The sequence below is a fragment of the Dicentrarchus labrax genome, unplaced genomic scaffold (assembly GCF_905237075.1).
Source record: "Dicentrarchus labrax unplaced genomic scaffold, dlabrax2021, whole genome shotgun sequence".
NCBI classification, from domain to species: domain Eukaryota; kingdom Metazoa; phylum Chordata; class Actinopteri; family Moronidae; genus Dicentrarchus; species Dicentrarchus labrax.
The window spans coordinates 9,825,441-9,842,620 of NW_026136705.1; the positions used below are offsets into that span (position 1 = coordinate 9,825,441).

Sequence of the window (17,180 nt, forward strand, 5' to 3'; positions counted from 1 at the left end):
ACGAATCCAGGGAAGTACCAGAAGTAATGTCGCCATTGCTGCACTGGCGTCTCCCTACAGTATGCACAGGTTTGAATGCAAGTTGTCCTAAGAGGTGAACGATTTGTGACTTTTCCCTTTACTTTTAATGGAACGTAAAACGATGTCTAGGAAATCGTGAAGAAACCATGCAGCTATCAGCTGTTCCAACAGTAGTGGAAAAAAACTGAATGCAAAACACACAAGCCTTTACTTTATGAAGAGTGGCCCTGTCTGTGACCATAGACATGTTCACATGCCAAGCAATTAAATAATTAATCTTGAAAACTTCTGAATTTACTAATTACTAATTCTATTACTAATATGACTGTCCTGTGGTGATTCAATGCTACTCTTGATTGATTATGCTAGCTAGTTAGTACAGTAGTATTACAGTACAGTCACTCCATTTTATTTCTTAATTTCTGGCTATTGTCGAAACAAATGTTTCACTAATATGTAAAGTTTGAATAACACTAAGATCGCCATCCATATAAGGTACCTTCATCAGTAACTGGGGGGCACTGCCTAACATCGTCAATCCAGTTACCCATTCTGCTGTCATTACGACTTGCCACCACAGTATTGGCAGCACCAATAGATGGCAGAACACACAAACTGATTGTCAGATTTATGTATAGACCTCAAAGACTGCTAATTATTGGGAATAATGAAGCAGTGGTTTTGACAAAGGCAACATTTTTAAATGAATTCTGGTCAGAAGGGGCATGCTGAGGTTGGGGACACCATTCAAGACAAATGGGTGAAAACATAGCAAATGTTTCAGAGGAAAAGGCACTCAATAATTGAAATAAAATTTCGTCAAGTGCTGTAATACGTTGGTACTCAGGCCCCTCTCAATAAAAATCTGTCTCCAAACCAGCTTCTTCAAAAAGACTGCTGCTGTGTACTTTTGCAATGAATGAACACTCCTCAATATGTTGCTCAATTTAAAGTGAGAGAGTTTAGGTTTGGGAAAATGAGCAAACTGAGCTCCAAATGTGAGGCATAAAAAACATTTGGTTATTGTAGCATACTTTTGTAGTGCCTTAGCACTAAATTATTACACTAATACGCTTATAATAAATAAATATCTACTTTGTATCAATACATTGCATCTGCTATCCTATATTTCCTATATGAAATAAAATAATAGTATAGTATAGCTTAGAGCTATACCTGGACTTGTCTGACTAGAAGAAAAGACCAGCCTTATGCTCGTTAAGAACATAGTCCATTTATTCAGTGGTGCTAAGCATTTATTCTGTAGCATTGCTTTGTGCTCACATTTTCACAGTTTGTGAATAGCCTTATTGAGTTCTAATGTTTTCAGCAGTTAGAGATATACAGGTAGTCATGATCCTAGAAATTAAAGCCATGATGGTGGATTTTACAAAAGGCTTTTTGAAACTACACAATCATTAACTTGCATAGTGCGTATTGTAGAAGCACATCCTGTATCCTGCATAAGTGGGAAGCAAATCACTTAAGACTTGGCTATAGAAGAAGACCGTCTGATGCTGATTAGAGGGAGAGCAAACAAGAAACACCAAGTAGTAATATGCTTTCTCACTGGCTTGCTGATGGTAAAGTTTTATTCCAACAGCAACTTCCCATTCCACTGCTCTTCCAACATTGCCAAGTTCACTCCAAACTGCAACACCATCAAACAGCCAAGTAATCAAGACAACAATATGTTGTAGAACATCTAGCAAAAGCTACTTGGGTATCTCAAGAGCCTTATCATGGATGCTTCAGCCCAGAGACTGCAAAAGAGAAATGCAAAGCTAAGATATCAGCAGGCACATGAAAAGCAGGCCTGGGAGCAGTGTTGCTCCAGCACTTTCTGACAGATGGAGAGCACTAGCATATACCTCCAGGGGTCTGACCTCATCAGAATTTAACTTTACCCAGACAGAAAAAGAGCTACTGCTGCTGTGAAATGCTTGTGCATAGTTCCATATATACACTATAGAGTCTTTTAACATTGTGTGGTACAAACACAGAAGTAAACAAAGCTTACAACTGCACAGAAAGGATTGTAAAACAGTGCAGCACATGAAAAAGTCAAACCCATATTACCCAAATATTACATAAGGGAGGAAACTCAAGCATAATTGTCATAAAATTATACTAAAAAATATTAAATAAACAGAAATCCAATTATTTCAGCTATGGAGACTGTGAAATGCAAGAAAAGCTCCGATAAGTCTGATCCATAATTGAGGATTAAAGAGAAAAACAATCTAACCAACTATCCTAAAAAAATCCAACAGGATGGATGTAATTTGACATGTTTTCAAAGATTTCTTCTGGGAGCATTTAACCTTTATTTAATTTGTATCTGCATCAGTAAGTTCCTGATTCACCCTCAGTCATAATGTTAACACAGTCACCTTAGAGGGCTGCCAAGTAAAACAGGCTTTCTATCGTTGGCCTGTGAACAGCTATAATGAAAGTAAGTGGGGGGTCAAGTGGCTCACTCAGGGGCACCTCAGAGGCAGTAACTGGGGTGGGACCTCAATCTTAGTCCAGGCCTACATCTCCACAACTGACCCAGATATTAGAACCAATGAACTTTCAGTCACAAGCTTGACTCTTTAGCCCTTAGGATCTCACAGGTGGCACTGTTTGATATATTGTTGTTATCCATTATTACCATTTATTATTTCCTGGCACTGTCACCTCTTTCTCTAAAAACAGAAGAGAAGCCAGTTTTAAACTTCATTAACAGTGGATCTATACTGCTCTGTTTAGAGCTGAAACTACTGGTCGAATCATCGATTAGGTAATTTTTCAGCAAAAATGCCAAACATTTTCTGACTCTAGCTTCTCCACTGCTGTTCTCTGTTTGATATAATGTAAAGTAAATATCTTTGGGCTTTGGGTTGTTCCTTGGACAATACAAGACATTTGAAGATGTCACCTAGCACTTTGGGGACTTGTGACAGGCATTTTTCCTCTATTTCCTGACATTTTAAGGACCAAACAATTAATCAATTAAGGATATAATTGGCAGACTAATGAAGCATACGTAAAGTCTAAAACAAGCTTGTACTGCACTACAGCTGGTTATCAACATGGCGGAGGGAGCTTTGTGGACTTGGTCCTAGTCCAGATCCTAGTTTGAGTGATGTGAAACACGAATCACCACACAGCTTCTGTTATTAAGGCTGTCATTACATTTGGGACACAGTGAAACCAACTGCTATATTTAAAGCTCTCAAACAACTGTAAGAAGTAATGTAATACAGTATTGGCATCTCCCTTCACTTCCCTGTGAGATGATACTGCATTAATGAGATCTGTCACAATCTCACAAAAACACTCCTGTGTGTGCGAATTTGCACTCACACACAAACGCAAGTATCATTTGTTTTTCTCTTGCTCTTACTTGAGCTCAGTGCATGTTTGTTATTCATTGAACCACATTGTGACAGGAGTGTTTTGTAAAAAGTGCTTTCTAAATCACTGTGATTTGATTTTAATGCAATTTGATACTGCAATATATTTTGATTTATTAGTCAGTTTTTCATTCAGTTGACTGCAGTAAAGGGCTGAAACAATGTTGTGTAGGGTAATAAAATGTAAAAATTATTTCTACTAATGCACATAAAACTATAAATCCTGCTTACAATCAACCTTTTTAAGGCAATAGCATAATTTACACTTTCATTTAAAGTCAATAAATATTTATAAATAGAACATCATATTCTGGATGTTTTGAATAAAAGCCCTGAAATATTGACAAGAATATCTTAGTGCTAGTCGTACATATACTGACAGGGAATTGGGCTTACTTTCATATTATGTAATATTAGATTCATATAAAAAGAGTAGCAGACCTATGTGAGCCAAGTTCAGCTGAACCCTCATTGCTTTTATGTCCGGCTCTCATAAGCGGTCTATCTGATTTAAATTGTGAAGATTAAGATGAACAAACTGACGGTCAGTGGGGAGGCAAAGAATGAACATAAAGCTGATTAAAATTCAAGGTATATTTGTAGCCTATTTATTTTACGTACATTGACTCACTTTAAACTTTCACACAGTGATTTCTGTGTTGTCATATAACTAGACACTCCAACTGTGAATAGCAGGGTTTCATTCAACTGACACAGAAAACATCAATGGAAAGAACAACAGAAAGAAGGTCAAACAGAACAAGGAGAAAAAGTCCATGGCTGTTGAATAGAGTAATGTAAAACATGACAGTAAGACACTCTTCAGCAAAAGTGCTGATCTGAATAACAAAGGGATACAGTGAGGACTGGTGCTACTGTTCATATCCTTGAGATGGGTCACACCAGCAAACAAAAGATCGGTATCACACTGCATATATTAGAAAGTGTAAGTCAGGCTGTGTTATCCCAGGAACCCCCCCTCCCAAAAAAAAAACTCTGCTGAAACAACAACAGAAAAATGTTTGCTGAAGTATCTGATGATTAACAGTTGTGGACATGCAATGTTTCCTGTGAAGATAACAAAACCTAAAAAAAAAAAACCACCTAGATCTGGGAAATAGCAATTTGTATCATCAATAGACTCTTCATTAATACAATACGAAAATTGGTCAATTGTTTCAGCTAAATGCATTAAATGCAAACCAGGCTCATCATCCATTGATAATACAGCGTGAGTGAACTGCAATTGCCTCTTCCAACCTTTGCAGTATGCAACATGTAATTTGTTACATCTAAAGAAACAATCCACAGGCAGTCCACAACTCAGCAACACTACGGACAAAACATTAACATTCAAATTATTACCTGAAACAAAACATTTCATAATGACACAATTTTCAGCTATATTGCCCAGCCTAGCAAACACCTGAACAGATGAGTGGAGAAACACAAATGCAAGTGCTTGAATGGCTTGATTAGAAGGAAGGAGTAAGGAAAGAGTAGGAGAATTATGGATATCATATGTTATGGCCTTCGCAGTCACCAAATGAACACCTGTGGGAGATTTTGTACGTATACGTTAGACGGCTCTCACCATCATCGAAACACCAAATGAGGGAGGAATGGATCCAAAAAATTGCAGAATCTATGCCAAGGAGCACTGAAGCTGAAGCTAACTAAAACACGTTTCCTTAAATATGTCACACATCTGTAAGTCACCATTATAGAAAAATGTAGCAGTTACAGTATATATAAAATGCTTGCTCGTGTAAGTCATAATTCAGAACTATATTGTTGGAAGGCAGCCTGTGCCCGGTTTGCATTCCAAGGAAAATGGATAGCCAGTGCACAATAAATTACTCCCACTCTGAATAAACTGCTGTAACATGGATCAAATTGCTTTTTCACTCCAAAGTGTACAAAGGAACAACAGCCACTACACCCATAACAGCACATCCCTCATCTGGTGTAAGGCTTTGCTGGAAAACCCTTGTGAAAACAAATCCAGAGCAGTACACACAACAACAACAGCCTCTCGGTGACACAGATAGTAATCTCTGGCTGCAGCACTACATCTAAAGCTACATCTGTTCAACTCCAGCTCACACAACAGCCAAAACGCTGGGCTGGCCCCGTCAGGGAGGCACACAATAATAAACACATTTTTATACGGTGTTAAGAGATTTTCAACTGGATTTTCATACAAAAGCTCAACACACACACACAAGGCTGGAGAGAGTTGAAGGGGCTACCCCTCGGGTTCAGTACTCACCTCCAGAGCCTCCAGGGTCACGAACCCCGTGATGGAGAAGCCATCGATGATGTCCTCTTCAGCAGAACTAGACTCCTTTCGCTTTCTTCGTGGGGGACGAGGGCGGGATGAGGAGGGATCCCTGCCGCCCTCCCTCTCTGAGTCGGAGGAGAAGCGAAAGACGGAGCCCTTAACATGGTTGTTCCTTATCCCATTTGATCTCCTCTCCCGATCCCTCACTGACCTCGACTTCCTCTTCTTGCGGAGGCCACTAGATCGAGGGCCATCCATGTCCTTCATGGGAAACATCCAGATAAACCCTCCTCTTACAGAGAATCAAACTCTTCAAGGGCCAAACACTGGCACTGCTCGACCTCCACTTGTGTGAAAACCCGAGGAGAATCTCCACAATATCCAAGCGAATGTTATCAGTGTATTAGATCCAAGGTAACCATGTAATATCCAACAGATGAAGCCTTTTACAGGAACTCAAAACTGCATCGAGTCACTGAACCAAGCAAGGTTCCAAGCGAAGATCCCCAAAGGCAGTCCATCAAATCCTACGACAGAGGTGTAAAATGATCTATTAAACACGTTATCACCAAGCTGTCAATTCCGCCAGAGGAAGAGCTTTTCAAGTTAAAGCAAATATCTGCTCAGTGAACATGTCCCGCCATGGTGAGTTGAGCAGGTGATGCCACATCTTTCTTCTCCAGGAACCTACTCCTCTTACCCAAGGTCAGCAAACTCTGCCTCCTGCAAGATAAAGACAGAGAGAGAGAAAGAGAGGGAGAGAGAGAGCACACATTTGCAACATGTTCACTCAGCAAGTTCAGCTGTGCATTTAGTCAATGAGCCATTTTCCAAAAGGTGCTGTATACTATACAGGAGGTTACTGCCATTATACATAATGCAAGATGAATGTTTTATTAGGGTGGTTACAGTCTCATCTCCTAAGCATACTGTGTTTTCTTACACTGCCAGGTCATTAAGCCCAGAGATGAGATGATTATGTGTTGTAAGTGCTCTTTTACTAGTGTCTCTGATGCTTTTGCCAAGCTTGTAACCTAAACTGTCTTTTTAATGATTAAATTTCTCAATCATCTACGAAGATTTTCACTTTGACTACTCTGTGTCTCTCAACATGAACTCATTGCTTTTGGCACAGTACCTGCTAATTTTAAGTGACATACAGATATTGTGTATATCTGTACAAACGTCAGTACACTGTGGGGCTACACTGACTGCTCTTGAGCCTGAAATAAAGTGTTAATTAACTCAAATGTTGTATTAAGAGCTATCAACTGCTAGTACAATCTATCCTTTCACTTTGTACTTGTCTGCTAATTGCATTAATCTACACAACAAACGCCTACAACGGCACAGTACATTTCAGTAGCATTCATATCCATTTTCCATAATGACATTAGAAATGGTGAACAATCTTAACTTCTGAGCTACAGTAGGTCATCTATCAAAATAAAAAAAAGTCTTGAATAAAGCAATTCTGACATTCATCAAAAATCAGTCTAAATTAACATGTTCAACATGACAACCTGCCTCAATTCACCATTCATTACTTTCCAAACATCACCTTGGATGTAAAATATTCTACACATCAAAAACAGCACTATTTCTCTTTCTTTCATAAATGAAAACAGGTCTAATTGAACACGGAGATGTCCTTGAGGTCTTACACACGCTGTTAAAAGAATTATCAAGACCCTTTGAAAAGCCATGCTGTACTAAACTGTAGAGCTTAGCAGGGCATACCTTCACTGTCTGACACTGAAGGCATCTGGCTGCTTTATGATATTAGGATGCAACATTCAACAGCTTGCATCATTCTCAAGGCATAGCCTACAGTCTAGGCCTAAAGCCACTGAAAGTCACTCTGGCATTGTAGTCTAACACACATATGGCTTCTCTATGTGTCCAGAATATCAATTCTCATCCATTACATCATAGAAATGGTATTCTATGTGGAAGAAAACTGATCCAACAAACTGCAGGCTCTCACAGAGCCTTCCTCTAATCATGCCTCCAAATGCTGGTGGACATTTCAAACACAGAGGAATCACACCTTCCCTGCATCAGCACACAAACCAGAACCTGTCTGTCACAGCCCACCACCATCTTCAACTTTACATTGTCTCCTTGGACACAGGTTGTCATGTATTGTAGCTCATCCGGATTCTGCAGCATACATGCCAATGCTCTGCTACACATTGCAAACTCACAAATGTTTTAAGCAAGCACAAATAGAAGCATTTGCAACAAAAAAAAGATGGATACATAACAAAGGCACATCCAATAAGCGAGCATGCCAACATTTAACTATGCAGCAACCTTTCAGAAATACTCCTTCCATGCAGATGTTCTACCTTCTAACAACCCATAAAGGGAAAATCAGCCTTTACTATAATAACCTTTTTTTCCCAGTACCTATGCCTTTAACCTGATGCCCCGTGCCAGCACTTATCTAATGACACACACTGCACACATAGCTCCAAAATATCGCTTATTGAGGGGGAAAAACTGTATTCTAGCACTCGCCCTGGCTTTTCCAGCTCAGTAAAAGACTCTTTCCCTTGTCTTCGCTCACAGTCCCTTTTTGTCTGCCTGTGCTGTCAGTAGAGATCTCAGGCTCTGTAATCCAGTCCAGCCCACAACAGCAGCAGCGGACTGGCACTGCCTCCTGCTCCGGCTCTCCAAGCTTCATTTTCCACTGTAAGACACACAACAAAAGCAAGCCTCTCTCTCTCTCTCTCTCTCTCTCTCCCTCTTTTTTTTTTTTTTTTTTTTTGCTCCAAGACACGTCATGCAAAACGAAGAAATGCAAACCCTTGCGAGTGGGGAGGGACCGTCCGGACAAGTTGCAGGCCTTCGGTCACTATAAAAAGATAAAGCACAAGAAGGTTTTGGAGCTGACAAAATAAATCCCGCAAAGGAAAACCACAGGGTATCTCCTCCTCCTCTCTCCCCAGATCCGAGCTTCAGGATCCCGGAGAAGGGGGACCGGGGCGCAGTGATACGGCGATGCCGCAGTGCCGCTTTACAGGCTGCGCGCTTCCTCCTCAGCGCAAATAGTGCTGTCTCTGGACAGTTTGGTGGGCTCCGAGTTACAGTACAGAGACGGTACAACCGGGAACACAGCGGAAACCGAGCCAGATATAGCCAGTTCACACACCGGTTTGCCTCGGGAATCATTTCAAACGCCTTTTTTCCGTTTGACAAACATTTTATGGCGGAAAAAAATCATTGTGAACACAAGTTGGTGTATAAGTACGAAGTGATAAGTTTGTGTATGTAATGGTAAGGATAGCTGCGGATAAAAATACATAGTTCGCGGTAGTGGTTGGTTATTAGTTAGTGAGCCTGAGCTGTGTCGGGTAAGCTGTTCAGACACTGATAAAAAAAAAAGATGCATTTATTAAAATAATTAATGAAACAAATAAAAAAAAAAACATGCAGACAGCTAGAAAGCCGTGGAACGAGCCAAACTGCGCCACACTGGTGAATCGTTATTTATTTCGCGCAAGGCAACAAGTGAGCATAAAGCATCTTCATATAACGACTCACTGTTTCAGTTCACCGTGATATGATCACAATAATCATTTATTAACGTATACACTGGACAGAAACGCTCTCCCTCTGTAGGCTACATGCGCCAGCTCAGGTGTCACATTATCGCTGCGCTCAAGACAGCTATAAGCTTTTGCCTCAGGGACACCCGGGGCCACCCCCTCACCCCCATTCAGCAAACACTGACAGAAAAATCTGACCTTAGAGTACTGCAGCTATGAATAATAATAAAAAAAAAATAAGTGTAGTAGTATATCCATTCAACATTTGAAGAAAATATTTACCTTGAACAGCCGGTCCTCTGTGTCAAACCCCCGCAATCAGACTGTCTAATTAATCAGTGTAATTACTTCCACCTGTGGCCCATGGGGTTGCACTGTAACTATATAGTAGCCTTCATAAAAACAGCCTGAATGGGATTCTTGCTAGATACAGTGATTGATTTGACAGTGCTTCCCATTTGAGCCATAAAGTAAGTATGCAGCTGATTCATGCCTGCTGCATGATATATTGTATTGGTATTGTGTTGCCCTTCACAGAGTAACATGATTATGTAAGGGTGCAGTTACTCAAAATCCATAGAATGCATCATTTACCAGGAATGAATGCATGCACTCGCTTTAGGGAGGTCACTTCAGGCAGGTTGTTCAATGTCGTTCTTTAAAAGCACTGACGACGCTCAAAGGCCAGCACTCAGCAAACCACTAGGACTGGAGTGTCAGTCACCTGTCTATATACAGTGGATAACATTTATATTTAGTGATTCATACACCTGAGTAACACACTTGCATATATACTGTAATTAGATTAACCAGTTAATAGATAAAAAAGAAAACTGACAACAGATGAATCAGGTTTTGGGCAGGGGGTCCGACAAAAAAAGGGGGAAAAAAGCAATTTGAAGGTGTCACTTTGGGCTCTTGGAAACCGTGAGGGGCATTTTTCACTATTTTCTGACATTTAATGGAATGAGCAATTCAATGAAAAATAATTGTGATATTAATTGATAATAAAAATAATCTGTTGCAGCTATAAATGTGTTGTTTCACAGTATATGGGCTTTCTCATCTGTACTGAGCGGATGCCTTGTAGCAGATGTCACTCCAGCATTACACCAACACATATTGATTTCTAAGTCCATTAATGCCCATGGGATGAGCATTAATAACAGTGTGAACACAACAGTGTGAATTTGTACGGTAGTGGTGGCATCAATAATGATCACATGAATTTGTGGGCGAAAGACAAGGCCACTTAATAACAGCTTGTTTGAGCATACCCTTACTGTATTGCCATAGCCTCATAACACTGATCAGATTTAAAGAGGGAGTGAAAAATGATGGTGTCACACCTCTCACGAACAGGAGTCAGCGGTTGTTTCAGCGTGGCAATGAACTGGTCCTCCACGAACAGGGGACCATGGGTGGGCTGTGTATTTTTAGCCCGGTTTAATGATGCAGAGGCTGAGTGGTGTGGCTCAGAGCTTGCTAAAGTGCCTCAATTCCCAGTGCCCAGTGGAACAAGGGCCCCACCAGCCTGTAAGAATAATGCCAGGGGATACACATGCACTTGACCCTGTCTCATCTTCCAGGAGGAGTGTCCTTGTGACAAAGTGGTATGGCAGGGGAGAGACGACAACGAGGCAGCTAATTCTGCTCTCCCAGCCTCCACTCATTAGGTGGGGAAGACAAATGTGCTGCCCTACTCTCGCCTCTGTCTCACCATAATCAGCTTTAATTACACCTTCGCCCAAACTTTCCTCCACAGCTCCATTCACTGTCACACAACACTCTGGTTCTGGGGATTTGAGAAACTGAAAATAGGTCTGGTGTTTGGGCAACAAGAGAAATATATGATTTCGAAGCATTAAGCACTTTGAATAACAATGAGCTATCAGGTCATGAACGGTACCACTGACCACGGCTTCCAGCCTCTACAACTCTGAACACAACAAAGGGTCAAAGCTTATCCCTTCCAAATGTAGCTTTTCCAACCAGCTATAATAATCAATCCCTTGACCCCCATCTGTGACTGGGTTAAAGGTCAATCACTGGGCTTTCAACAAAGACAAACAAAAACTGGAAAACTAGAGGGAAAGGAACTAAAGAACAAGAAAGCACATTTGCTGAAAGGAAAAAAACGTAGAAAATACACATACCCAAAATGTTCAGATAAACCAAAAATTTCAATCAGGCTTTTATAAAGATTGTTGGATTCTTTTTATGGTGTAGGTATTATCCTCATACCCTGCAAGCCTGAAAAAGAAGTATAAAATAGTAGGATACAGCCCTTGGGATGGAGGTTAATCACAGGCCAACCATTCTGCAACTAGTGTTACTTTGGAAAGAAACAAAATGCCCGTCTCCTGTTACGGTTCTTATTTATCTTTAATTGCCAAGTCAGAACGCAAACGCTTCACTCCCTGTTTTCCTCTTGGTGTTTTACTCAGACAGCAGATGGTGGCAATTAGAGAATCAGATTCACAAAATAGGAACGTACACATCCCCCATATTATACCGCACCTGCCAGTTACTATCTTTTACCTTAATCTTATTTGTGTTCATCTTCATCATTATTATCTTTACTTGTCAGGAAGGAGACTCAAGTGGGATGTAATGACACTTGCGTAATGCAAGTTGAATTGCTGGGTACTTATAGCTACAAAGAGATTCTCAATACAAGAATGAGCTCATTTTCCTCCCCCTACAGGTCTGCCTACAAGCCCTATAATAGCCCTTATTACTTGCACTGTGAGTGCAGAACAATAGTCCTAACTTAGATATTCCCTCTGTAGCGGTGCAGAGTTAGATAGAGTGCTATCTATTCGCCTCACTTCGTTCTTTCCTGTTATATTCCCTTGGCAAATATGATTTGTTGATGCTATTCATCAAAAGTATAGTGGGGACTTCAGTGGCTCGAACACACATGTGGGAGGTTTAATATTCATCAAGTGGCAAATGCCCTTAAAGTGCATGTTAACACATGACAAGCGCATGGCCTATTCAAATTGTGGCACATGACCCCCTGTTCAAGAGCTGACCTAAATTATGAATAGTGTCAATGTGTCCCCACTGTCACATTAAAGAAAGAAGCAGCATACACAGTACTACAGAATAGTGTGAGAATACACTTCACTGGGAAGATGAAAGCACAATTGTGAATTGGAATGATTGATTATATAAGATCAATATGACTGAGGCTTGTACCTGTAATAATGACAGCATGGACTGAAAAGCCTCTCTGGGCTTAATATATGGGGCCTGTCAAAATCCTCTTAGCTCATGGTTCTTCAGCTGGCTCACACAATCAATCACTGTTGACTATTTGAGTATAGGATAAGACCCACATTTACTATCAGAGCAACGAGGAACAGACATTCATTCCAAAAAAATGAACTGATTATGTATGCTAATTAAATCAAGGTTCAAACTGCAATGTGATTGCACAACAGTTGCTATGGGGATGCTAATATGATAACATCTACATAAAGTTTGACTTAACTTTACCTGCATGTATGTAGAGCTAAAAGAAAAAAACCAAGGCAACAGTGGGTGGATGTTTCATAAGATTGTTTTCAGGACACAGAAGACATTTTTGACAAATCACAGCAGAAAACGCCAGTGGTAGAAAGTAGCCACTCAAGTGCTGTGCTTCAGTACAATTATGAGGTGTTTGTACTTGAAAATTTCCATTTTAGCCAGCTTTCTTTTTTTTCTCTACTCCACTACATTTCAGGGGGTTCATATTTAGATTTTACATAAGAAAAGCAGTTTTTATTTGGCTGATAGTTTAAGATGAGTTGTCAGCAACATTTCCCTTTTAAACTTGGGTGGTTTTGTTTAAGTAACTGTTCAAGGGGCACAGAGGTTAAAATTATCCAATATTTCGTAAAAAGGCAAAAATTAGAGAAAAATTTATCAAATTTATAAAGAGAATTTTATTTTTCTTCTTTCCATTAATCATCCCACAGCTACCTAGATATTAATATATACAAACTAGCTCCACCTTAACCTGCTACAACAGTAAAATGCCCCAGTATAACCAATCTAATAATGTCATATATAGTAATACATCTGTCACAGGGTTCTTTAGTACTTTACTTTTGACACTTAGTGATAGTAAGTCCATTTCACTGATAATAACTCTAAACCTTTACTTAAGTAGAATTCAGCATAACAAATTGTACTTCTAATAGAGTATTTATACATTGTTACACAGGTACTTAAACCAGTGGGAAAAGCACAGGTGTAAATAAAAAAATCAATGATGGCTGAATTCCATTTAGCTGCTTCAGTGTCAGAGTTGTGCATTGCTGGCTCACTCGCACGACTTACTGCGACACAGAATCGAGCCACGGTGAATGTTATTAGTAACAACATGATGAGTCTGAATATCTGCTGTGAAAGGCCTATTGAGGAAGTGAACAAACAAATATCTATTAGTTGGCCCTCAAAGGGTCTTTTCAGTCTGTAGCTCAAGAGTAATGACTGGATTCTATTCAACAGCTGAACTGTTCAGTTTTTAAATACATGCCAGGGTTTGATGTCAGTTGTTCTGAAGGTCTCTCTATGAACTCCCCCTCATTTGAAATGCCACGGATGACCTTTCACTGCATGTTTCAGCTCAAAGAGGAGATCATTTACTTGTGTATTCTTTATTTCAGTAGATGATTTGATGCACTTAAGCTGTTATTCTTTTTTCCTCCCAGCTCATAGAAGTACTGTAATTTTCCATATCTGTCATCTGTGCAAATAAACCAAAATCGCTTCCAAATATAATCTCATGGAAAAGATATAAAAAGAAGATGGAAACAGAAAATAACTCAAAGCCGACATGCTGCTGTGTTTACCTATACTGCAGCGATGTGGAACCAAAATAAAATGCTGCTGATAAGTTCCTGAATGACAAGAAGGAAAATTGAAAATGATAGCTGACCTACTAAAACAACAACATATCTTAAACTAACAGATATGTACATGCTGCAAACAAAACACAGCGTTCCCTTCATTCGAACAGCGCACATTCAGCTCAATTACAGACACATTCAGCTCTAACTAATTCATGAGACGACAAGTTCAACATCAAGTTCAGCCACTTGAGATAAAAGAGAATGATTTCAGCATGCTTTACTCGTGTTAAGTACAACTGAGGCCCGATAGCATGTGGTTTCAATTCCAACATAATGAAGTCATGCAGGGTCTTCAGAGGGACTGTGAGGTCGGGGGATGTGTTGCAGTATTTCTGCTATTACAATGTCAGATTCATGAATAATGAAGGTTTCAAATTAAAGCTGGAGTCTGACTCTCAGACAGCCTGGTGTGTAAATTATTCCTTGGACATGGATCACTTGTCCTGCTCTGTGTTCTTATTTCTCAAGTTTGCACTGTAAATATGAACAATGAACAACATGCTCATTGTTTCCATGAACAACACCAATAGCAAGAAGGTAACAATTCCCTTATTTTTTTAAATTTCCATTTGAATTTCCATTGGCCTGTCACTGGCATTACCCACATTACTCCTGGGCATAGAGTCTCATACTGCAACCAATGTCCACTGAACCTTTCCACCCTCTTCCCCAATCCCACTTTGCAGATTGCATGTCACAGAAAGCCTGCCATAATATCTTCTGTCCTTTTGTTAACCTTGGTGCTTCCCCCCCCCCCCCACACACACACACACAGAGGCAGACTGCTGATATGAGACTAATTGCGTTGTTTTCTCGTTTTTAAACTTTAAAATGAAAACGGGGACAGTGTATTTCACTGTGTAGAGAGTGGTTGGTGAAGCCGAGGAGAGGGGATGGTGGTGTGTGTGTCTGTGTAGGGAGGGGGTCTTTCTGGAACGGGAGGCAGGGATATTTTCCAATTACTCTGCCCCTTTTCCCTCCCATCTCACAGGGCAGGGGAGGCAAAGTCGAGCTCGTTTATTAGTATTAGGGGCTTGTCCCCCCCCTCCCAGGCAGCCTTCCCCCCTCTCTCTCCCCTGCAGCAACCGTGCAATGCACACAAGATCACCCTAATAGAATTTGTAAGCCTCCAAATGAAGTGGATTGTAAAAGACAAAATGACCTGAGAAATGTTTTTTTTTTCTTCTGAGGCGGGGGTTTCTGTGGGGAGCAATGGATGAACGGGGGAGGTAAAGTGACAGGAAAAGGAGAGAGTAGGAGGGAAGTGAATACACTATGACTCCATTTGATTCTCATTTCTCTCCTACTGCAACGAGTTGCCGGCTTGCATTATTGGAGACGAGTGGTTTTACAGTCATTAATTTACTGTCCCACCTACTGGAGCAGTCCATTATGGAACGCGCCAACGTCATCAGGATGGAACCTTGGGGGTGACTCTGCTTTTACAACATGTGTTTAATTAGGTGCCCATAAACATACAATGTAATATAAATATGGAAACTGTTAGTGGTGATTAAAAAAAAAACAATGGTCTCTGCAACAACTGTGGTCCCACGAATATTGCAGACTAGCAAAGAGCCCCTGGGGATAAAACTTGTAATGCTCATGTTTTCTATTTCCATAATGGAGAGGCATTGTTACTGAGGATTTGGACAGATTATGAGGATCAGACGGATGATCTCTTTGCAGTATACTCTTCTTCTGAGGATTTTATTTGGTGCCAGAATGATACAGCATGTCAGGACACCAAATGTCAAAGATAGAAACTGTGTCAATAGAAATAATAAAGATGGTGATCGGATCAGTGTGTTAGTGGGCACACTAATGTCTGATCAACATCCGTTGCCACATACTAAAAGAAAAAACACAATACTTTATACAACTCCAGCTTTGCTGTTAAAAAGAAACTTTCTTTGCTCTTTAGGAAAACTGAGAAAGCAAGAAGAAATCCACAAATATCAAACCAAATAGGTACTGCATGTGCTGATGAATAAGGATTGCATGTCACAGGAAAGGATTACAAATGAATCTTAAATAAATATTCTTAAATTTACAATAACCAATAAGATGCCCATCACCCTGAAACACAGGCATAAATTGAAATAGCAAGCTGAAAGTAAAGATAAATGGTTGAATAAGTTAAACTTAGCTAAGCACTTTGGTCAACTTTGGTTGTTTTAAAGTGCTTAACAAATAAAGTTGGATTGGAATCATAGAAAACCACATTCCTGTTTTTGCCTCTCCTGTCCTAGTGACATGAGCAAAGTGATTTCAAGTTCAAATGGAAAACAAACAACACACTTTAAAAGGCCTAATAATACCACAGCATTTTTCTAGTTTTAAATATTGGAGGTAATTTTGACAAGTCCTTATCAATTTTGAGTCATCAAAATTAATCAAAGTAAATGATTCATCCTCCAACTAAAACCTCCACAATTAAAAGCGGATTATTGAGGGCAATACTTGTTTTGTTCCAGCAAAACTTTTATTACATGCCAGGCCTTTTCTCGCCACTCAGATTCCCAAGAGACTGTGCAGAATGCATGCTGTTGGTGAACAACGAGAAGCTCCATCTGTACTGGCTCAGCCTGTCTCAGCCCCGATCTCCTCCATATGCCAGCTGCTGAAAATATCTCCGTCTCGACAGAGCAGGTTTGCTGCGTGCTGCAGTTTAGATGAGCAACTCTCGAGGCACACTTTCTTTTTTATTGAGATAAATGACAACTCTGTGATGTATTTACAACTTCAGCTCCTTCCTGATGCTGCAGGATGCCAACGGCTGCCAGCCGCAGGGAGGCAGTGGAATTTGTGGTTGTCTGGCAGAACAAATTAATTTGAATCTAAATTTTAAAATGTCGCTTGGCTAATATGAAGTGACTGACCTCTATTCAACAGAAATTATATTTGGATTGTGTGCAATGGAGGTCAGATGAGACTAAATGGTTCAAGCCAACAGTTAGAGTAAGGTTGGATTGGGAGCTGTCATTTTCCAGACAATGTTATTAAGAAAAAG

At 40.1% G+C, this 17,180-nt stretch overlaps 1 protein-coding gene across 1 annotated transcript in view; it reads right to left on the reverse strand.

Annotated features, from left to right (window-relative positions):
- auts2a (activator of transcription and developmental regulator AUTS2 a) overlaps positions 1-8,698 on the reverse strand; it is a 294,183-nt gene extending 285,485 nt beyond the window's left edge. Inside the window, 2 exon segments of the mRNA XM_051400367.1 lie at positions 5,695-6,429; positions 8,518-8,698. Of these exon segments, the coding sequence (XP_051256327.1) occupies positions 5,695-5,982 (288 nt within the window). The 5' untranslated portion in view covers positions 5,983-6,429; positions 8,518-8,698.
- Positions 8,699-17,180: the final 8,482 nt, after the last annotated feature.